The sequence below is a fragment of the Pseudophryne corroboree genome, chromosome 5, assembly GCF_028390025.1.
Source record: "Pseudophryne corroboree isolate aPseCor3 chromosome 5, aPseCor3.hap2, whole genome shotgun sequence".
In the NCBI taxonomy this organism is placed as follows: domain Eukaryota; kingdom Metazoa; phylum Chordata; class Amphibia; order Anura; family Myobatrachidae; genus Pseudophryne; species Pseudophryne corroboree.
Window position 1 is genome coordinate 702,792,195 of NC_086448.1, and position 25,087 is coordinate 702,817,281.

Genomic DNA, 25,087 nt, shown 5'->3' on the forward strand with positions numbered 1-25,087 from the left:
ACAATAATGGGTGGATTCACTTTAATTTCTGGATGCCGTGGGCTTGTTGCTTATTTGGGACTTGGTAAATGTTATCACTGAACAGAACCATGCCGCCTGTCATTTCTTAGAGGTTTTATTTATCTCAGAACTTGCAGTTCCTATTAAGATGGTTACAGTAGTATACTATTTTTAGTATGTATTAAGAAAACTGTATTTTTCATTATAAACAGATATCCATCTATTATAGATTAGAATTTTAATTTATGTGTAGATTCCAAATGGAAGGAACGCTGGTAAGTATTGAGGTAGGGGAGTGACCAAGACAAGCTTAGTAAACAGATATAAGAAAAGTTGATCCATGGCCTATAAAATACAATGAACATCACTAAAATAGCACATGTGTTGGTACATTAAACATTAAAGTGACATGTAAAACTGCAAATAGCAAAACTGTTATGGTTTGCATGACGTAAGCAGTAATGTGTATTTTTCCCAGGGATATTTTGGGTACAGTTCATATTAAAGAATAATTGTGTGTACAACAATACAGTTTAGCTCCTTGGAAAGAATATATAATGCGATATCTAATGGGATGGTTACAATATAAGTCTCACTTTGAGATCTCAAACAGAAGTTCATTTGCTTCCTATAATCAGGGCCTTTGCCATGGGCAATGTCTATCATCAGTGCACAATATACGAGGCAGAAGTTAGTGTAGTCCTCTGGGGAAAGCTCTATGAAGGCCAGATGGGCTCTTTAATCCTAGATCTTTTTTCCTTTTCACATTTGCTGCCGTTCAGACATCATTTGCACTGTTTTTAAAATGTCTCTCTCGGTTCCTGGCCATTAGACACAAACATAAAGTACTTTCCCAAAAATCTGTTTTCATTATACTCCTTTCAGAGGAACAGTTGGCCTTTACAATGACTGTCTGCAAACTTTTGTGAGAAAACCGTTATTTAGAATAAAAGCTACTTTTTCTATCGTATAAAATTTTCAGGCATGCTCTATATAAATGATGCAAAATAAAATATAAAATAAAATAACAATAAATTTAAGAACAAAGAAACGTTCTATATTTAATTTTACAACCATATCAGTTCTTGCATAAATCCCCTAATTGTTCCTATGTCCCTATAAGCAACTTCAGGAATCCCTTGAATCAAACAAGGACCTCAAAACAGAGGGAAAATTGAGAGGTCTCTAAGAAAATATCACCACATTTCTCTGCTAGAACAAAGGAAATAGTGTGGTTTCCAGAAAAGAACTCTTGTCATTTTCTAGAGCAGTAACATACAGCAGAGGCGAGATTATCCAGGGTAACCGGGGGAGAGGTGGCAGCAGTGTCAGACTGGGGTATTAAGGGCCCACCGGGGAGATGCAGTGATAGGGGCCCATACTTAGGGGTGTGGCCAGCCTACAAAGGGGGTGTGGCCAGTCTCCACAGAGGTTTGAAATGCACAATAGTCTTGTGCAGTGTAATGCAACATATCTACCATGTATAATACAAGTGCACAGTCTGGAACCTAATCCCTAGAGGAAGGAGTGGGCCCTCAGGCAGTGGGGCCCACCGGTGGTTTCCCCTGTGCCCCTGTGGGCCAGTCCGACCCTGGGTGGCGGCATAACTGAAATCACAGTTAATGAGAAAATACATGTACAGTACTGAATTTACAGGTCTTAATGGCCATTTTTCACAATGCAGAGCTAAAGCAGAAAGACAAATACAGTATGTACAGGTATACATAGGGGTACGTGGCGGACATGACATTGCTCAGACAAGCATGGACTATTGTAGTATCATGGTGGATCAAAAAATATGTACAGTACGTATTTTTAGCTACCAGGCTAATCCACACCGCAGCTAATACGATCCTGGATAATCAGGGTTCTACTCAGGGGCATTTTAAGAGAGGAGGGGGCCCGCGTGCAGACTCCAGGTGGGCCCCGTCCTCTCCACAGCGCTGCAGGCTCCGGAATCGAGCTGGAGTATACTGTGCATGCGCAAGTCTCCGGAAACATAGTGCCCACCATGGTCCGGAGACAAATTTTTAACTGCGCATGCGCGGCGGCAATATTTGGATGGATTTTTGCCGCAAATGCAGCGGCTGTAACGCTAATCGTGGGACTCCGGAGAGGTAAGTATAAACAACATGGATGCAGTGTGTGCGGTGTGGGCCCCCCCTGCACCGCACACATTGCAGCCATGATAGAAACGCCAATGGTTCTACTATATTCTGCTTTGTACAATGGGAGCTAAAATAACAAAATAATAGTAAAAAAGTAATTAAAAAATGAATACAAACCGACATGGAAATGTACTCATATATTTATGTCATGTTTGGAATAGACTAATTTATTCATAATTTGGTCTAAAAGGTTTTATTTGGAAGTTTACATTTTCATCCTGCAAACTTGTTGGCGGAAATGTCCAGGAAAACCAAACCAAAATAAAAAGTAAATGAAAATGTTATACAACTTCAATGCAATCACCAAACTCTTATTCCTTTTTTCACTGCTTGATGAGGAGGAAATGCTTAGGACAGTCTATGGAAAAGGAGATTATTTTTAAATGTAATTTAAAATAATTACGTATAGTCTAGGTATGATATTCCAAATGATGGGAAAATAAAACCTTTATCCTGAAGTCCCAAGAATCCCTAATAACAGAATATACTGTATATATACCTGTATGTGTATACACGCTCACACTGTTATTTGTTCTAATTACAGAACAAATAATCAAAACTAGTAAAACAATAAAAGCAGCTAAAATAAACAACAAGCAAAATAATCTAAAATACCAAATAATAAAACAATGACAATGATATGGCTGTTAAGTTATAGAAAATCTATATTTAATTGCTCTAAACAAGGGGAAAATACTTTTTTAACTTTTCAACTTTCTAGAAAAGTATGTATTATTTCTATCTAGCTCTAGGGACTGCATCAATTGTTTGCACTTCAACCATCTGTAAAGCAGATCAAGCAGAATGTGCTCACTTAAGGGAGTCTGTATCAGATGGTCAGACCAACAGCTCTGTGGTTGCTCAGCTAACAGTTCAAAGGTACAGGGACCTCACCAGATACTGACAAACCCAGGATCAATACACATTAAGAGGGACAGACAAACGTGCCATCTCTTCTACTCAACGGTATATCAAACACTGGAGTGAGATGCAAAACAGCAGCATACAGCTTAGTAACATGTGAACAGTACCTAGTGTATGTATACCAGGGCTGGATCTAGGGGGGGTGGGGGGTGGCGAAGGGGGTGACTGCCCCCCCTAACACAGTCATAGCCACGCCCACTTTTGAGCAGAAGAGAGCTCTCCGGGGAGAGCCTGAGGCAGAACGATGTGCTGCAGCTTATACCACAGCAGCACAGAGGAGCCAGGACAGCAAGGGTTACAGAGCATTTGCCCCTCACTTGCTGGTGTGTGAGTAGTAGTACTAGGGCTAATAAATACAAGTCTCACTCAAAAAGTTCAGTCAGAATTGAGAGAGGAGGAGTTAGGATTGCAGATGGGAGGAGTTGGGACTGTAGAGGGAGGAGTCAAGATTAAACCGTAAACTGCACCCCCCCCCCCCCTAAAGAAAAGTCTAGATCCGTCCCTAATGTATTGTATACTAGAAAACAGCAGGTCATTTTACAAATAGGCTCACTTATCAATGAGTGATAAATTTCACTGTGAGTGGTAAATTACACCAGCCAATCAGCTCCTAACTGCCATGTTAAAGACTGTTGCCCTTATTTTTCAATGAGTGATACATATCCCTGTGAGTGATAAATTGCACCAGCCAATCAGCTCCTAACTTCCATGTCACAGGCTGTGTTTGAAAAATGACAGTTAGGAGTTGGTTGGCTGGTGCAATTTATCACTCACAGTGAAATGTATCCCTCATTGATAAATAAGGGTGTGTTTGAAAAATGACAGTTAGGAGGTGATTGGCTGGTGCAATTTATCACACAGTGAAATGTATCACTCATTGATAAATAAGGGTGTGTTTGAAAAATGACAGTTCCGAAGTGATTGGCTGGTGCAATTTATCACTCCCAGTGAAATGTATCACTCATTGATAAATTAGCCAATTAGTTTCAAACTATAAGCTTGCACTCTACATATAAGAACGTGCAACTATAGATAACCACAGTCCCACCATAAAAAACTTAGGGGTCATTCTGACCCGATCGCACGCTGCAGTTTATCGCAGCGGTGTGATCGGGTCAGATGGCCAAAGGCCTTCGACCCACTACGATCGCCTCTGCCTGATTGACAGGCAGAGGCGGTCGCTGGGCGGGGGGGAGGGGCGGAACGGCGGTATTTGCCCGCTGTTTCATGGCCGTGGTCCGGCCAACGCAGGCGTGACCGGACCGAACGGGGGGGGGGGGGGGGGGCGCAGAGGCTGCGTGACGTAACACGCAGCCGCTGCGGGCCGAGGAGCGATAAGTAGCTCCCGGCCAACACGCTAAAGCTGCGCTGGCCGGGAGTTACTCTAGAAGTGCAAAGGCATCACCGCTGTGCGATGCCTTTGCAATTCTGCGGGGGGGGGGGGGGCGGCACTGACATGCGGGGCGGGATAGCCCTGTGCTGGGCCATCATCTCGGAATGACCCCCTTAGAGCAATCAAAAAGTAGAACCAAACCAGTTATATCATAAAACATGTAGCTCCAGCAGTGTAATATAAATAAAGAATGACATTAATTATTATTGGTATTTATCGTTCAGAAAGCCCTCACCCACCTTGCATTTGGTAACTGTAAGGTGCTTGTCCTGGTTGAGGAGCACTGAAACTTGTACCATAGCTCTGGAATCCTGCTTGTCCCGGCGATTGGGACTGTGGTAATCCTCCTTCCGTCTTGATGCCTGCCCACAATGCACCTAAATCAGTTAGTGACATCAGATCCGTGTGTACAAATACAGCCAAGAAACAACATTGACAATGCTGCTGAATTAAGTAAAAAAACGTATTAAGGCCAAGATGCCTGCCAAACTCGGACGTTTTTTTAAAAGGGAAATAATTTACAAGGCTAAACCATACATGATTGTCCCTTTAAAAAAATGCCCATGCCTTGTACATGATTGCCCCATTAAGAAAACCTCTGTGTTCAGCCGGGTGGTCTTCAGTATGCCGGCGGTCGGGCTCCCGGCGACCAGCATACCGGCGCTGGGAGCCCGACAGCCGGCATACCGACACTTATTCTCCCTCGTGGGGGTCCACGACCCCCTGGAGGGAGAATAAAATAGTGTGGCGCGCGTAGCGCGCCACCGTGCCCGTAGCGTGGCGAGCGCAGCGAGCCCGCAAGGGGCTCATTTGCGCTCGCCACACTGCCGGTAAGCCGTCGGTCGGGCTCCCGGCGCCGGTATGCTGGTCGCCGGGAGCCCGACCGCCGGCATATCGTAGTGAACCCGTTCAGCCAGCATACCGCACGGCCATCGACCTTGGACTGCATTACATCCCGGCCTAGATTTTTATTCTGTAAGAATTGGTATTTTTAGGAAACACAACTTCAAAGGATACTGAAGGAACTGCAAAGTGTTATACGACGCTGAACATGTATTAACTATTATATCAAAGACAGAAAGTATAATGCATACAACCTCGTACTCCAATGTGTGCATTTTCTTTTTATTCTAGGCTCTTTCTTAAATGTTCTACGCAAATATGTGTGAGAGAGACTATGAAAGATGATATCCATACAGCATAGGATATGAAGCTGTCGAGGAAAGCAAGGAAGCCTGGGGGAGAGGTGGACAAAATTTACCCTTGTGCCACCAAATGTACGGCGTCCATATACATGATTATTATTCTGTACCAGAAGTGAAGAATGTAAATAACAAATATCCCTGTTACTGCTGTTCCTTACTCTTAAGGGATATAGGGGCAGATGTATTAACCTGGAGAAGGCATAAGGAAGTGATAAACCAGTGATAAATGCAAGGTGATAAACGCACCAGCCAATCAGCTCCAATATGTAAATTAATGGTTAGGAGCTGATTGGCTGTTCCATTTATCACCTTGTACTTATCACTGGTTTATCACTTCCATATGCCTTCTCCAGGTTAATACATCAGCCCCATAGGACTTTATTCAGTAAGGATTGCAAAATTTGCTGATCGCAACCTGTCCGATTATCGAACGATTTCTGGGCGGAAACCTGTCATTTTCTGGGTGTGTTTGAAAAAACGCAGGCGAACCCAGGCGTTTTTGAGGAGGGTCTCTGTTGTCAGCGATGACCACTTCCAGCCTCTTATGTCACAAGAATTGTGGATGACCTTGCCTGGCGCATATGGGAAAAATCTTCGATGTTCCGGTAATTGCGTATGGTTTTGCAACCAGCCAGGATATTATGATGCATTCGCAATTTCTGCAATGGGTGTTTTTTTCTCTATTTCTGGGCGGAAAGTATTTGATCACAGCAACTGCTTATTGGCAGAAACTGCAATCCTTACTGAATAAGGTCCATAGAGGGAGACATAAATCAAAGCTTGGACAGAGATAAAGTGGAGAGAGATAAAGTACTAACCAATCAACTTCTGGCACTTTACAGGCTGTATTTGAAAAATGCCAGGAGCTGATTGGTTGGTACGTCAGCTCTCACCACTTTATCTCTCTCCAAACTAACAAATATGCCCCAGAGAGCCTGAAAGTGCCACAGACTGTACAGAGATCAGTATTCTTGCTACCTGAGGGGCCCAGTAAGTCTCTGTCAGAGGATGCTGAGAGGTGCAACTGAACAATGACTGGACAGCTACAGGTTATCCACTCACAGTATATCAGGTATATCAAGGACATGCTATAATTCATATTCATTCATTTATGAAGATATTTAAAGTAAATGGGAAAATATGTATTCTAAATACAGTTTTCTAACGTTGTGGAGAACATTAATATTTATTACAGTTTGCTGAAAAAGTCTTTGTCAAGAAAAGCTGCAAGGTAGAATGGAAAGAGTGACACATAATGACAGCTTAGAGTAAGGCAGACGGCCTACCGTAAGGAGGGATTCCATAGGGCTGTCCTGGTTGTGGGTATGTAGCATATGCTGAGGTTTGCTGCATTCCTGCGGGGAATGGAGTCTGCCCATATGCTGCCATCGTTTGTGAGGAAGGGGTGGGAAGAATATGGGGATAAGCTCTGCTATTAAAAAAACAGAAATAAGAAAAAACTTCACTAAAAAATCTACTTGTCAACATCTCAACATTACTGAACTACTAAACAGAAGAGTTATTGGGTTGTAAAGGCTATTTTACTTCTCAGGTGAAGTGTGGAACATAAATGAATAAAGATTTAATTTACTATACAGAGCCAGTGGGTATAAAACAGTTTAGCTTATTAAAATGATGTAAATCTACATCATTACATTGGTACATACCACACTCAGAGCTCGTGCTACTTCAAAAATCTAAATTTGGAGAGAGATAAAGTGGAGAGAGACAAAGTACCATCCAATCAGCTTCTGTCACTGTACAGGCTGCATTTGAAAAATGACAGAGGAGCCTATTGGTTGGTACTTTATCTCTCTCCAGTTTGTCTGTCTCCAAGCTTTGATAAATGTCCCCCACTGAGAGAAAGAAAGAAAGAAAGAAAGAAAGAAAGAAAGAAAGAAAGAAAGAAAGAAAGAAAGAAAGAAATGTATCAAACCTTAAAGAGAGATAAAGAAGAAACATTTCCTGTACCAACCAATCAGATTCTAACTGTCATTTTACATGCTATGCTAGAAAAATGACAGAATCTTATTGGTGCTGTGGGCAACCTCTCCACTTTTTCCACTTCCTCATTTTCCCTAGAGAGGGAACAGAGATCGATATAAAGAGAGATCGATATATTTTTAGTAAATGAAATTAAGGCTTTTCTCCATCATTTTTGTCTGAGAAAGCCTTTAATTTCGCTTCTCACTATTTAGAATAAAAGTGCAGGAGAAATCACAAATTTTTGTGCCAATCCTTTTTCCTAATAACAGTGCTGTAGTCCCCATACTATAGGTATAATTGGGGGCTGCACACAAACTGTATTTAATCAAATGGGGTTATGTGCACCCTTAGGGAAGATAAGAAGGAAAAGAATGTTCTCTGCCTGCTTTTTCCTATATTGCATTGCACCCTTCTGCCCGGAGGCTTTTTCAGAGTTTGGGCTTCATTTGCAGCTTTAGTACATGCCACCCAGTGTTCTTACTCCTTGCCGGGACAGCCCCTTACCTCTAGAGCTATCCCGCACCTAAAATATATATAACTATGGAGATTAAAAGAAAGTGAAAAGCAGTAATGTTTTTTATGCCACTTTTCACTTTCCTTTTTAAATAGAGCGTCATAGTAAGAAAAAGGTAAGAGACAGTCAGAAAGATGGAAAGTGTGAGATAATTAGAAAAGAGGGTAGGCTAGCTAGTGATGAAGATGGTGTAAGAGGGAGATAGTGAAGAAGAAGGGTGATGGTCATCAGGAATATGGGGAGAGAGCAATAGTGTTGGAGAGAGTTACAGAGGAAGAGGGGAGAGTTAGTGGGGAGAAAGAGGGGGAGAAAATGAGATAGTGAGGTAGATGCAGAGAGAGCAATAATGACAAATGGGTGGATGAGAAGGAGAACGTGAGTAAGGAAGAGGGGGAGAAATAATGATTGCGGCAAAGGGGGAAGAGAGAGATGGAGAGGGTTAGTGAGATAGTGAGGGAAAAGGAGAAAGAGAAAAACAAAGTGACAAAGAGAACAGAGAGATTAGTGGGAAATAGGTGAGAAAGAGTGAAAGTGACAAATGGCGGTGTGGGGGAGAGTAAATGTGTGAGAGCAAATAAGAGGGAGATATAGAGAGATAAAGAAGACGAGATAGATTGAAATGTAGAGAAAATGAATAGGCTGCAGAAACAGGACATATAAATGGAAAGGGAGATATATCAAAACTGTCAATAAGAGCAAGAGACAAAATGCCTGATTCAGAGGTGGGTGCTAATACAGCCGCCACTGTGTCCACCAACAGTGATCATTGTGACGTATGTGCAGTGCTTTTCTGACACATGTGCAGTACACATATCATTGGACAGCTGTGCAAACATCGCCATAGCGCCCACCTCAGATCAGGCCCAGAGTGAGCTAGTGACAGAGAGGACGTCAGATTAAGTCAAAGCGGAAACTTTATGCCTTTCCTGTCTTCCAGATCACTCTAGTACAGTATATTACAATCCTCCTAATAATGAACTGGCAGACATACACAAAAACATGCAATGACAGGTTTATGGTGCCATGTGTTTATTTCATTACTACACAAAGCATAAAATCTTACTTGGATGGGTAGATCTGAGGGGAAAACTGGTGTGTTTGTCTGGGGCTAAATCCACTGCTTCCAATAACTCCACATAGAGTAGGGAAAAGGAGATGAAAACAAATCAAACACCCACACTAAAGTAAAACAAAAGAACACTAAATGTTCACCTCTTTCATAATACTATACTATCCTCTTGGTGCCAGTACATATGGTAGACAGTACTCATATTTATGTTGTTTTTTTTTTTTTGCATGTAACTGCTTGAAATTCTTTGAAAGGAATAAACTTTAGACCAGAACATAGAGGGAAGTGACAGACCTAACCCTATTCTAAAGGTCAGTCACTTCTCTTTTTTAGTAGCAGACCAGTGCCTATTGTCTAACCAAGCACAACACTAATACTGTATCTCATACAGATTAAAGAGAAGACGCAAGCAAACACATGATAGATGTCAGCAAACAATGGTGAATAGGCTTAAAACTATTGCTAGTTAAAACTAAAGTTGAAATAAATATGTAATTTTTACCTGATAATAAAACAACACCAGAAAGCAAAATAAATAGACATAAAACATTACTTGATAAATGGATATGTTCTACAGAAAGCCCGCCAGAAGAGTTCAGTAAGAATCACCATACAATGGTAAAGAAAAGACATCATCAATTGTAATATGTAATTCTTGCACAACATTGCATTATACCTCAGGGCCAAAATTTGTATTGTATCAATTTTTAATTACCCCAGTTTTACATTTTTTTTTAATTTTTTTTTTTAAACCATTCTGACTTTTAAGTAAAAATAAACTATTTTGAAATTCACGGCAGTCTCTATAAATTTAGTTTTTTTTAACTAGAACAAAAATTCTGTTGATTTCCTGTTTTTTAATTCCAACTGACATTTTTGTGCCTATCCTCACATGTTTCTTTTTCCATGAGTAAATAAAAGTTAATATAAAGTTGAAAATGCTCTGCTTGCTAAACTGTGCAGTTGTTTAACGGTACAGAGGGCTTTGGCACCTGTTTGTGTCCCTCTCTATGTCAAAAAGTTTGGTAACTCCCAGAGGCAATGGAAGCCTTTGCCTCTGGGGGACAGCTGTCAGGGGGGCACCAGGGAGCAGTGCAGGCTGGAGGGCCAGTGCGGCCACCACTGGGACCCTCTGCCAGTCAAGACTAGTGGTGCTGGTGTCAACCACTCTGCCAGTCGTACATCCAGTTCTAGCTTTTCAGATGTGGCTCGGACCGTGATATGCAGCGGCATGACATTATAGGTCACGCCTCCTGACGTCCGGCCAGCACAGTGCTCTGGAGTGAAGTCTGCACTTTGCACTGATACTGCAGCTGCTGCTGGACTGCCTATGTTGTCCGCACTGCAGCTGAAGGCAAGGAGGAACTGAGCGCTCTCCCTTCATCTTCTTCAGCGACCTGACATGTCAGCTAAGTTTTAAGTGGCGGACTTAAAGACACGTCTATTTAGCTTCTGTTCACCTGGTATGAACTTTGCATTGCCAGTCTTGTCATGTACTTATTTAGCAGTATTCTAAACTACTATACTCTCATTGTGGACATATAAGTCTTTCTATATAGAGGTTGAGTATCCCATATCCAAAATGCTTGGGACCAGAAGTATTTTGGATATCGGATTTTTCCGTATTTTGGAATAATTGCATACCATAATGAGATATCATGGAGATGGGACCCAAATCTAAGCACAGAATTTATTTATGTTTCATATACACCTTATACACACAGCCTGAAGGTCATTTTAGCCAATATTTTTAATAACTTTGTGCATTAAACAAAGTCTTTGTACATACACACAATTCATTTATGTTTCAAATACACCTTATACACACAGCCTGAAGGTCATTTAATACAATGTTTTTAATAACTTTGTGTATTAATCAAAGTTTGTGTACACTGAGCCATCAGAAAACAAAGGTGTCAGTATCTCACTCAAAAAATTCTGTATTTCGGAATATTCCGTATATCGGAATATTTGGATATGGGATACTCAACCTGTAATACAGTATGACGAACATATCAGTTGAATAAGCATATGAATGTCAAAATAGTCTTAAATGACAAATTGCTAAAATGTAAACCATTATTACCATGAGTTAAATAACCATAGTTTTTATACTATTTTGCCAGTTCAATGGCGATTTACATATGTACTTCATATCCCAGTGATGTATACTCTGATATGATAAGGTCCCTTTTAAACTTCCAGATAACTAAGCAGCCATAAGTGCTTCCCAGCTTACAAAAACATTTGCTTGTCAAATCCTCTCCACTTGGTAAACCATTAACAGGGAAGAATACATATGACGTAAAATAAATGATCACTAACACAAATGTAAGCTCTGCACTTATCTTATGGAGAATACCACACACAACATCTTCTGTGAGATAGACATTCAGTGATGGTGGTAAAGAATATTTCTAGCCAATAAGGTAACACTGGGTATTTACACTAACCATTGACAATATTATGTATAATTATTACTAACAATTCTAGCTAATAAACATCCTATTTTGGATTCATGTTCTTTTTTATTTACTATGTCCAGGGATAAATACAAAAGTGCTTCATTAATATATAATTAATATGGAATAGCTCCATTATTACAATAGTACAATACATGCACAAAATTGGCACACTTACACCAACTCGAATAACAAATCAATCAATTCGGAAAAAAAATCTGCTCTCAAAAATTTTACACATCAGTAACACCGCAAATTAACTTTGCCTGGAGAAATGCTTCTTATTTTACAATTGTGCTGCTCATTTCAATATTGTTTCCCTGTAGTTTGCAATGTAATTCTATTATACTGCTTACAAATATTGTGACTTAAACAATATAAAGTATACAGTTATACAGTAATATTCATTCCAGATACCAGTGAAACCAATATGGCCTGTTCCAGTTGCACACACCTTATAAATACTGTATGTTCACAGCATATGACAAAAAAAGACAAAAAAACATGGAGAAAAATTTCTCTGTAAAAGATACCTAATGCTCCCTGAATCGTGCCAGAAACTAAGGGAAGCAGTGTTTCCAGCAACGCAGAGAAAACCAATATGTTTTTTTTTTTTTAAAAAGGAAAAGAGATAATAAATTCATGTTGTATAGTGATACATACTAGTACTGAGGTATCGTTAATTCTAATTATTTGCAAATAGATGAAAGTTGGGCCTTAATCCAGAATTCATCAATTTAAATTAAAATGGAATTGTCACCCACAAACACTGGATGTCTACATTTGTAGGATGAATATTTTTCATAGATTGTAAGCTTGCGAGCAGGGCCCTCCTTCCTCTATGCCTGTTTGTTTTTACCCAGTTTTGTCTTCTAATTGTGTCCAGTTGTAAAGCACAACGGAATTTGCTGCACTATATGAGAAACTGTTAATAAATAAATAATAAAATGACAATGTAGACTATAAATGCATTAGGAGCCATTGCATCATGAATGCATAAAACAAGTTAATCGAGAGCCAGCACCTCATGAATTTAGGTTAGAAAATCATTAGGAGCCAGTGCCTCATGAATATAAGACAGGCCTCATGAGGTTTAGTCAGGCAGTGTCTCAGTGATGTAATTGGTTCTTAGGAATTTCATTGGTTATGTAAAGGTTTTGCCACACATGCATTTTTTTCTCTGTTTTGCAGGTGACACATCCGCTCTGCATGGGTTGTACGGTACCTCTGGTGGTAAATGCCATCCACAGGTTTTGACAGAGATTGGTCAAGAAAGCTATGAAGTGTGGGGAACACTGATCACCTCAGAATGAAGGAAATTTTATGCCCCCTCTTGGCAGCTTTCCTGGCAGAACACTGTTTGGCATTTAAAGGCAGGTATTATACAACCCCTTTAGGATGCATTCAATATTGTGAACCATTTTTGGGGCTATTTTTCTAGTGTTTTATCACTGATCGGTGATTGTTAAGGCTGCCTAATTGCCCATTCACTAAGAAACATCTAGGACCTACACATGCTGTTTTGTAATAATAACATTGGAGGCATGTAGCAAGCATCGGACTCTGGACTAAGTACAATGTACAGGGAGAAACAACAGAATCTGGTCATACTGTTTTCTTACCTGACCCTGAGTAGTTGTCTATGGACCCGTCTGCAGTTGTAGCAGCAATATCACAGCCGCTCATTGGCTCTGTTTTAACTGAAAATATAACAACAATGATTACACAAGAACCGTTTTGCTTCACACAGTACAATTTAAGAACAAAAGCATTAATTGTTTTAGAATACAAGATAATCTAGAGAAAACCCCAACCTTGCCTATAAAGTACAAAGCTCTAACCTTTTCCATTCTCGACCTTACCTATAAAGCACAAAGCTCTAACCTTTTCCTTTCCCGACCTTACCTATAAAGTACAAAGCTCTAACCTTTTCCTTCCCCAACCTTACCTATAAAGTACAAAGCTCTAACCTTTTCCTTTCTGACCTTACCTATAAAGTACAAAGCTCTAACCATTTCCTTTCCCGGCCTTACCTATAAAGTACAAAGCTCTATCCTTTCCCTTTCCCGACCTTACCTATAAAGTACAAAGCTCTAACCTTTGCCGTCCTTACCTATAAAGTACAAAGCTCTAACCTTTTCCTTTCTGACCTTACCTATAAAGTACAAAGCTCTAACCTTTCCCTTTCCCAACCTTACCTATAAAGTACAAAGCTCTAACCTTTGAATAGAGCTCTAACCTTTTCCTTTCCAGACCATGCCTATAAAGGACAAAGCTCTAACCTTTTCCTAATCCAACCTTACCTATAAAGTACAAAGTCCTTACCTTTTCCTTTCCTAACCTTACTTATAAAGTACAAAGCTCTAACAGTTTCCTTTGACGTCCTTACCTATAAAGTACAAAGCTTTAACCTTTTCCTTTCTGACCTTACCTATAAAGTACAAAGCTCTATCCTTTTCCTTCCCCAACCTTACCTATAGAGTACAAATCTCTAACATTTTCCTTTATGACCTTACCTATAAAGTACAAAGCTCTAACCTTTTCCTTCCCCAACCTTATCTTTAAAGTACAAAGCTCTAACCTTTTCCTTTCCCGACCTTACCTACAGTATAAAGTACAGAGCTTTAACCTTTTCCTTTCCAGTAAGTACATATATTACTATACAGGTTGAGTATCCCATATCCAAATATTCCGAAATACGGAATATTCCGAAATACGGACTTTTTTGAGTGAGAGTGAGATAGTGAAACCTTTGTTTTCTGATGGCTCAATGTACATAAACTTTCTGTAATACACAAAGTTATTAAAAATATTGTATTAAATGACCTTCAGGCTGTGTGTATAAGGTGTATATGAAACATAAATGAATTGTGTGAATGTACACACACTTTGTTTAATGCACAAAGTTATAAAAAATATTGGCTAAAATTACCATCAGGCTGTGTTTATAAGGTGTATATGAAACGTAAATGCATTCTGTGCTTAGATTTAGGTCCCATCACCATGATATCTCATTATGGTATGCAATTATTCCAAAATACGGAAAAATCCCATATCCAAAATACCCCTGGTCCCGAGCATTTTGGATAAGGGAGACTCAACCTGTATTTGTATCATGAATTATATGCATTTATTAACCCTGTCGCTGCTAAGGTTTAACAGTAAACAGCCTACAGTAGTTATACTGTACAGTCAAGATTTATATATATTGTTTTGTATCTTATACGTGTATCATTGTTTTCTTCTATGGAACATCATACAACTTTTTTTTGCTAGTTTTTAACTGTAATAATAAGTATGGACCCTGAATACCCGCATACATTATCTGTGACTTTCCACATTGAGAATAAGTGAATATTTCTAGTGGCTTTGCATTGATTAAGGCCTGATGGTTTTAGTCATGGTGGAAAGAGCATTAGCTGCAATTCAGCGATGGAACAGACATATTGTAGGTACATGCCATGTGACCTCTATGGGAGCCATCTGCCTTATGGGACTAATAAAGCAGTAAATGACATTTATAGTACTGGGCTGTAGGACATAAAGAACATTTGTGTGAGGAATGAATGTGAACAGAAACCCACTGAAATATAAATTATTTTAAATCACAGTGCAGAAAAGTCCAGTTTTTAATATTCTTCTACTACTTCTTGCTAACATGGTATGTTGTCTCATGGACAGCAAGCCAGGAGATGATATTTGTAACTTATTGACAGGCTGCTTAACATCTTTAGACCTAAGATATATGCCTGTTGTTGTGCCCTTAAGTAGGCCCTGAAAATGCTTAGCCCATATGTTACCTGCTCAATAACAATGAAAGCTTTATTGCTCTCTCAAATATTACACCAGTATGTGTGTGCCCTGATAACATCATTTAACCACTTGTAAATATATTATTGACAAGTGTATAGATCTATATTAATATCATATGTATATTATTAATTTTGCTAAGTATACCTCAACAGTAGTCACCTTGGAGATCTGTGTCCATATAAAAGCAGCCTTGAGGTTTTATACAGGTCACCTAACTCCGATGCGACTTGCCAGTATTCTTATAATCTACAGTAGGAGATATGTTATTTCTTGCAATTGCAATGCACACAACCACACAAAGGCAAACATTGTCTGGTGTATACACACACACACACACACACACACACACACACACACACACACACACACACACACACACACACACATCATATACATATATACATAAATATAGTGGTGGTACCTACTGCCCAATTTGGTTGAAGGGCTCAAGGACAAGAAATAAGACCAATGTTTCCTATGCTCTGGCTTAACCCATGACTATATAAAATCCAGGTTTTTGGCCAATAGAGGATGAAATTACTTTATTTGCTTTGTGAATTGGCTTCTTATTTTAAATATACTGTCATGCTAAAGTATTGATTCTTAGTGGAAAATAATGCTGTTGTACTCTAGTATTCAAGTACAGCTGATGTTTGCTTTATTGCAGGTATATGCTACCTGTAGCAAAAGGTGGAACCTCTGGGTCCATCCCTCTCCTGCTGTGCACTCTGTGCTGCTCATCCCTTCCTACTCCACCTTCTCCCCTCACAGCAGAGACCTGTTGGGTGTGCTAGACCCTCTAAAAACCTATAACCCAAGTATGGTCTGTATACCCAGAAAAGCCTGGGACTCTGGTCAGTGGACCCTGCCACAGTTAGTCCTGCTCACAGCACTTTATCAGTACAAAATTGTAAAGCATGTCTTCACCTGCAGACTACAAATTATAAACGTAACCTGAGCAAACTAGTTTTAAAAAAAACCCACAAACAGTACCAATGTTTAATTTTGAAAATGTTTGTGTATATTGTAACGGTGATGGCACTCTGAATTTTTGTTTTTGGCTTGTAATGTTGAATGTATGGCACCCAAAGAAAAACATTACCTACCCCTGATCTATGTGACAGAAGCTGGAAATTTGGTAATACATGATAAACACACCTTTCCAGTGGCAGATTTTTCCTATGGTCTGGAGGACTGCAGCCCCCCCAGGTAAAATCCACCACCCAGCTCAGTGTCAGTGAAGCCAGATGCAGTCTGTGACTGCACTGGCAGCATTGTGACTGGCAGTGACTTCCTACTGGAAGATCTACCTGCCAGTCACCTGGAGGACAGGCTGTCCCATTAAGAGGTGTTTGCTTCCTTCAGTACTGCGGATTAGCAGAGAGCTGGCTTCCTGTAGGAAACCACTCCGTGCCTCATTATCAGCCCTACCTGGCTTCTATGGGCTGCTGCCGATGCAGCCTATAGAAGCTGGGGGTATGTGTTTACCCATTCACGGCACCTGCCAGATCCATTGCTAGGCTTCATCTCTCCCTCTTCAGCAAGGGCAGCGGCAGCACCCCGTTCACAAAAGGTAGTAACTGCCGCTGCAACTACGTAATCTTAGAGTAAAAGGTGAAATAATGACGTTCACCCACTATAAAATAAATGTATATAATAATTAAGAACCGCATGACCCGAGACTGACATGCGAATTAGGAGAGAGGGTGTACACTACATGCCAAGCCCCTTTGCCCTTCTGCTCAACGGGAGGTTTCTGTCTTCCCAGAGCTCGCATTAGGACACCTGCATTACGGTTTGACAGGTGTACCGCCCAAGTCAAACTCCTCCCACTGCTACCACTGCGTGAGAAAGAGAGTAGGGAGCTGAGGCAGGTGGAGGAGGGTGCAGGAGGAGAGAGGAGAGACCCTCAAAGCAGCATTCGCCCGATATAATATACTAGTTTATATATAATTGTTGAATTCATTTAATTTCAGTTTAATCATGTTGCAAATCTACATTTAAATAGATTTTACAGGGACACTCTAGTAAGCCCTCAATGCGCACTGCATTGTAGCGGGACCAGTACTATAACTCCATAATGGGTCAAATAAAAAGTTATGCTGTACTGTATGCTAAGTTAGTATCTTATTTTAAAAATAGATTAACCTGTCCAATACTTTGTTCTTGCAATTAAGTGTTTGCATAATTGGTTGTCCAAAATAAAAACTGTTACGAATGATATGACCTCGTTAATAATATTTCAGGTGGATGAGAATTTGACTCACTATTCTCGCTTACAAGCTAGCGTAAGGTCTCTTGGTAGGGTAATAACAGTGTGTTACCTTTCTATGTTCATGGGTAGATCTGCAATGTACTAAATGGAACCTTAGATGTGTAATTAATCATTGGATATAGTATTTACATCTGACACTAGCTAAAAGGTTCTGAAAGAGAAAACAGTTATGCCTTCCGTATGTGTTCTGCAATGCACCTGTCACCTACACAGCAGGCAGCCATTCTCTGGACTGAAAAATAGACATAAGAATACAGACTATTAATTCCCTAGAAACTAGTGACATCATTGGGACACAAGGCACTTTTCAGGGTATCCAAGTTAATTGATAGGCTGCATTCTCATGAATAATAGCTGCCTGCACTTAGGTGACAGAATTTTTTTTTTTTTTTTAACACACGTGTTAATCTGATATAAATAATGCTATATAGTTTTCTTTAACTGGACCTATTTAGAACTACAGCATACTGATTTCAAGCCATAAGATATAAAGTGTATGTTCAATATTCAGATGCAACTGTCCCTGTCTGAAATATAGATAATGCAATTTAATTAGGCAAACAATAAACATGTATAAGTGTTATGCTGTGACAACGCAGCTTGGTAAATACCTACTATATGTTTTTGTGCCATTGACTTTGTTTTTGTACACAAGGGCCCTCATGTGTGGTTGAAGGTGCTGCCTCCGTTGCAAACTACAGATTATCAGTACTTTACGCATTTGCTGGACCTGTTCTGCACATGCGTGAATGGGTCCTATGACGACGGATGTAGGTCGGCTTCAGACTGTCAGTGATTGACAGTCTAATGTCATTTGGGGGCTGGGAAGGGGTGGCGACGCCCACCATTTCTCCAAGTGGAGGGAAGAGGCCAGGATCTTGGTCACAGGACTGAGATTTCCTAGCCTCTAGGTAACCACTGCGGCGGCCGGCTTGCAAGAAAACATAGGTCACGCAGCTGGCCGATGGTGCTGGGGAAGATCTGATACTGTGTCCTAGAGTGCAGTTTGGATCAGTAATATAGCAGGAGTCATGGCGCCCCCAGCTCATTACCATATTAGTGCTATCGCTGATGCTTCTATGTAAGCAGCAGCGATAGTACCTCCAACCACATCTGAATGAGAGCCATGATGAACAATTTGTTATAACGGCAGAAACCAACACAAACATTTTATGCTCAAAGCACCATGGCAGATCTTAGCACTACTTTCTGTGTTATTAAAGCAGACATTCATATCTTGTATGTTGCTACAAAGTAATTTTGGCTTCAAACAGAATGAAGCAAGTAAATGAAATGACCCTGCGGTTATTGGCAGGGAAACCCTGGGCTGGCCTTGGAACATGGTAATTAACATTTTTCCAATTAAAATAAAAAGTTGATCCACCATGCATAGGTACCTCTTGTTAAATCATACTGTTGATTTTGGAGCTAGGCGATACTCCAAGGTTGATTTCAGACAAGGCACTTTAGGAGCACTAAGGCCTGCTTTTTGAATTTTAAATTCGACATTGTACCTAATATAATAAATGGATAAGTCCATCCAACACTAAAAATCTTAAAAATCCCCACCACAAGCAAGAGAGAGGATCTCCTGGTTGGACCATTACAGCCATTGCAGGCCTTCTAGATCAGGCAAAGCAAGTACGGAAATTTTTGTGGAGTTATCAATTAATTATTTGTTACTCATTAACATTCTGCTTTACTCTATACATTAACCCTTAAGCTGGCCACAGGTTAGCTGGTCCTAAGTTGTGGTCCGGTTAATGTTTTAAATTACTCACGCATATAGGTAGCCAAATTTGTTGAGAAAAGGCCATTTGGCACTTGTGTTGAGCAAACGGCTGGTTGGAACGTAACTGCACACTCCGGCTGATAGTGGCCATCTTCTGGCCTTAAATTACAATAATGAGCTAACAGATTTTGATCAGATCATTACTATCTGCATAGCACATGTGTTTGGATTTATACTATCTGTGATATCAGGCAGATAGATAATATCACTGTGTGTGCCCAGACTTATCATTTATACAGACCTTTACTGCCTTGCACCAGACAACTTACACTTGGAAATATAAGACAAGCATTAAAAAAAAGGCTTTCCTTGCAATCGCAGGCTTTTCTGAGATATCTTATTTTCTAACAAGCTTTCTCGAACATTCACATACATTGAGGAAAAGAAACAAGAAATTTACCCCAAATATACATGTACATCCTACTAGCACAACGTCTTCAAAATCCTAAGTACACAAAGATACATATTTCAAACGCCCCCATAGATTACAGTAATGCCGTACAAAACATGCTAATATTTTCTTGTTTGTTTATAAAAAAAGTACACAAACCTGCAGCGGTCTGCGCACTAGCACCTAGCAACCAGTCTGCAGTGTTCAGTAGTGTCATGCTGTCCCCTGAAGGCAAAAGGCAAACAAAAGAACCCGTCGGGCATCATTTCAGACATAGCTTACTTAAATACTACTTTTCTGAGTATATAATTCATTATTGGGACTTAGTGGGAGCTGGCCACCCTACTGGTTTCTCTCGAAGTGTAGTCCAGAACAACTTTTTGGAGAATATTTCTCGCTAAAGAATGTAGAACTTGAAAAGTCTAAAACATAAAATGCAGAAATGTACTGCAGAGAGTAGATAGTAAATAAACTACTTCCTTATTGACAGTATATGCAATTGTATTCTCTACATAGCAGCCCATATTTCACTTTAAAGGCTAGTGATATTTATCTATGAAAATAAGTTAAAAGTGAACCACTATGTACATACAAACACTAATGTAACAGAAATAAAAATAAAGCGAACAGTAAAGCAAAAAAATGTTTTGTACAATGTATGAAGGTGTATATTGAAAATACAATTTCAAGTTCTTGCAAAGAAATTAATAACTTTCTAAAATAAGCAATATAATAAACATTCAACTTTGAATTTTTTTTCTTTCTGTTTTTGTATTTTTTTTTTTATCTCTGAAACAACAAAGAAGAGTCATATGCTGCCAAAGACCCCCAAAGCTAGCAGTGCAATACATTACTGTTAGAGCCAATCTGGAATAGCGGGAATTTTATATAAAAGCTTGATATAAAAGCTCACTGTAAGAATCAAACATTTGACACTAAAGGTAGATTTACCTGTATAGCCGATTTACCTCTATTCCAGCTCTTTTATGTGGTCAACTAATAATCTTTCTCCACACTGGGATTATCTTGAGATATCGCAGCGCTCATTAATGATTCGTTTTATGGGGCAAGATAATTATAAGGACAATATTTATATTAAGGCTACAATATAAATCTCCCTTTTTAACAGTAATAATATACAGTACACGGGAGACAAATATAATTAATGAGTATCTATATTACCTTAGCTAGTATAAATACTAAAATACAGGTAATGGAAAACATTGGCAAAAGCAATAACCTAATTCTTGGTCTGTGTGTAACTCTGATTTGTTATGTAAAGTAACAAACATTAAGAGTTGTGTCATGTGTGATTATTCCTTACTTAATCTATGCATGCTGCAGCCAATCATTTATTGCAATTTGCAACTTTGAAACCATTCAATTTCAAAACTTGAAATTTACATCCTAGGATGATGACCATTGCCGGATAAATAGGTTCTACCTTGATGCAGACTATGGGGTCTATTTAGTATACCTTGGAGAGAGATAAAGTGGATAGAGATAAAGTACCAGCTAATCAGCTCCTAACTGCCATGTTACGGACTGTGTTTAAAAATGACAGTCAGTAGCTGGTTGGTTGGTTGGTACATTATCTCTGTTCACTTTATCTGTCTCCAAGGTTTAGTAAATAGACCCCTATATAAAACATGGTCACATCCTCTGTTTTAAAGATATAGATGAATTATGTGTGAAATTGAACTTGGACAAATAAGTGAAGCACTGTGAATTGTAATACTGGGGGGCATTTTTTTGTTCATTGAAGGTTTTGATTTTGTTGAAAGGAAGAGGATGGAATCTAAAGAAGACATATGTGGCTGTTTTATAGGCAGTGTATTGGGAAAACAACAAGCCAGTGTAAAAAAAAAAGTATAAGTAACAGAACAAGATAGGAGATGTGTGGCTGTTCCAGAGTGGTGTTATTTATATGAATGAGTACAGTTCATGCCATGCAGAATCTATGATACTTGATAGGTATGTTTGTATTCTATCTCATAACTTGACTGAAATAAACTATTCATCATATGAATCATTAAACACAAATTTAGGTTACAGCACAATAACAAAATTTCCCCATTCAAGAAAATAAACAAAATATAATTCCTGTGAAGTAGATTATTTGCTATATCAATTCTGCATAATATACACATGATAAAGCTTAATCTGCATGCTCTACATAACCCATTTTCTAATATGACATATATAGGCATTTCCTTTTGTGACTGATCAGCTTCAACAATTATATTAATAAACATATCTGCCCATAACAAAAGTAACATAAGAAGGGTCAGTTTACTGCTTGTTTCATAGGCACAATTAAATCTGAGAAACATCTGCTCTCAGGGGTCACTATAGGTGACCTAGTCCATGCAAAGTTGTAGCTATAATGAGAATCCAATCCATGGCAGCCAAGGCTACATAATTTGAGACTCTAGTCTTCTCCTTGGTCTTCCTAAATTTCTTCCCAGAAAGCTATATTCCCTGCTTGAACCATACTGGATTTAAAACACATCACTTCTTCTTTTATACCCTTCATATAACTAATATTGTATTATGCTGTCTTCAGAAATCTTTTTTGTGACTTGTATTCTTGATGTAGTTACAGGTTGAGTATCCCTTATCAAAAATTCAAAATCCCACAGTTTTGGGTCCCCTACTGAGATAATATCATATATTATATATTATGTGTATATATAGATATATTACATAGATATATAATCTATCTATCTATCTATCTATCTATCTATCTATCTATCTATCTATCTATCTATCTATCTGTGTCATTATCTCAGTAAGGGACCCAAAAATGTGGGATTTTGAATTTTGGATAAGGAATACTCAACCTGTACTACATATACAAGGCAGACTTTTAGTGCTTCTTGACGTATGATTAAGCAAAGTGGAGAAACATAACCGGAAGAGTTTCCCTTTTGTCCAGGGGCAAGAAAATCAGTGACAAATAAATAGTTATGTTAATATATTGACCATATACAGATATAGGGGGAAAGGTATCAAGCCAATCAGATTCAGTCAATTTAGAGTTGTTTGAAAAGTGTCAGAAGCTGTTTGGTTGATACTTTATCTCTCTTCACTTTATCTCTCTCCATGGTTTGATCCATCTCTCCACACAGTAAGATATAGTCAATAATAAATAATGTTATTTTATCATTTCGAAATAGTGTATATTTAACATACACAATTTTTGAATTGGAACAGAGATCTTGTAGGCAATTATATGTTTTAATGATGTTCTTAAAATTGTTTGTATTAAAGAGCTTAACTAGAATATTCAGGAGGGTGGTTGCTGGACGTTAGAAACTAGTGAAGCAATATTCTACAAAATATTACAAGACATATACAGGTATGAAAGAGGTTTTCATGTTGTTGATGGTACAAAAGAATCGATTTAATATAGACTATATATCTAGTGCTGAAATAACAGTCTCCTTGAAATTCCAATGGATTCATAATTTGTAAACTGTAAAGGTTACCAATATTGTAATCAGGTCACCTGCTTATGGGAATTCTCATTTTTGTACAGCATTATCTACTATTCACCTTTGCATAATACAAAAACATGCAATCACAATGACAATCATGACTTCAAATGTGGCATGTTACTGTACTAATATGAATAGATGCATGTCTTATCTAGTACAGAGCTATGTAGTCAATGATTGGATGATGAATTTGAGGTCAGAGGTTATAAATAATCCACAGGTCGCAAACTCAGAGACCAACTTTTTGTGTAAATAAATGTTTCAACCAAGACAGATTTTTTAAATGTATCTATTAATTTCATATTCATTGATGTCTAAGACTTTACACCCAATAGGGTCATGTAATAATATACCCAAAGTGAATTCCATGCAGCTAAATTATCCATGTATAATCAGGAATAAATCAATAATTTAGAACATGACACGTCATGTGTGTCAGACCAGACTCCGCAGATCATCGGTACAATCACGCCTAGATATTAAATGATGCCTCCAGGTAGCACATCATATCCACATAATTAGATTTAGACACTAAGGAACATATATATATATATATATATATATATATATATATAAGCAAGAAGAAAAGGGCGGCACTCAGAGACTTTGAAGTAACAACAAGTGTATTTCACGGATATACACTTATTGTTACTTCAAAGTCTCTGAGTGCCACCCTTTTCTTCTTGCTTGTTTGGACTTTTATGGAGGGCACCGGAGTACCTATTGAGTGCAGGAGGGAGTGCCGGTCTGTTTGGAACATATATATATATATATATATATATATATATGGCCCGTACTTAACTCATTTACACCTGATATATAGAAAGTTTGTATATCATATATTAGAGAAACCATTCTAAAAACAAATTTTCTTTAACATATGGATATCCATGTTCTGTTTTCAATTATTCGGGAGTTAAATGGTCTATGTGGTTTACTATTGTCCTAATATCTATGTTACACATCTGAAAATTTGCTACAGATACCATGTAATCAGTTAAAGGCAATAGAGAGTAGAGAGATTCCAAAGATTTCACGCAACTTACCTTCTGTGCCATTTGGTGTCATAGAATTGTTGTTTATGTGAGAGTTATCAAGGCTTGTCCCACTGGGAGAATCACTACTGCTACTAAGTCGACTATGTGGACTTGCTAGATCCTGCATTTCCATAGACCTGAAAGGAAGCCAATTTCAGCCATGAATACAACAGACAGCTATCATGGTTAATCTCCTCCTGCTTCACAACCACCGAAACAATCTTTTAGTGCACTGCTGTACCATATGCTCCCCAGCATAAAAACACAATAAGCCAACTGTGTTCTAGAACCTACGCAAAACCAAGATGTGACATTATGTAAAAATCTATGGGCCTTATAGTTAAAAAACAATGAACAAATGTATATTCTAATTATGAAGCAATAATTCATTCATGCGTTCCACAATATGTTTTTGTATGATTTTTATGCTTTTACATGGTTAAATGAAACAATTAGTACTGGATTTGGCTATCGAAGGCTGTTTGCACAATATTAACTGTGTAATATATTTTTGGATGATCTGTAGAATATACAGTCGTTTAGCAGGACTCTCAATTC

General features: G+C 38.7%; 1 protein-coding gene across 10 annotated transcripts in view; it reads right to left on the reverse strand.

Moving 5' to 3' along the window:
* EYA1 (EYA transcriptional coactivator and phosphatase 1) overlaps window positions 1-25,087 on the reverse strand; it is a 125,687-nt gene that overhangs the window by 94,018 nt on the left and 6,582 nt on the right. For 3 of the 10 annotated variants that reach the window (XM_063923901.1, XM_063923905.1, XM_063923900.1), the window contains 6 exons: window positions 24,539-24,666; window positions 20,152-20,217; window positions 13,344-13,421; window positions 9,254-9,320; window positions 6,977-7,122; window positions 4,725-4,862 (listed from right to left, as the gene is read on the reverse strand). In XM_063923901.1, coding sequence (XP_063779971.1) covers window positions 4,725-4,862; window positions 6,977-7,122; window positions 9,254-9,320; window positions 13,344-13,421; window positions 20,152-20,217; window positions 24,539-24,662 — 619 coding nt within the window. In that variant the 5' untranslated portion in view covers window positions 24,663-24,666. Of the gene's footprint in view, window positions 1-4,724; window positions 4,863-6,976; window positions 7,123-9,253; window positions 9,321-13,343; window positions 13,422-15,678; window positions 15,781-20,151; window positions 20,218-24,538; window positions 24,667-25,087 lie in introns of those variants that run through there. The other 7 variants (XM_063923907.1, XM_063923904.1, XM_063923906.1 and 4 more) reach the window with 5 other exon arrangements.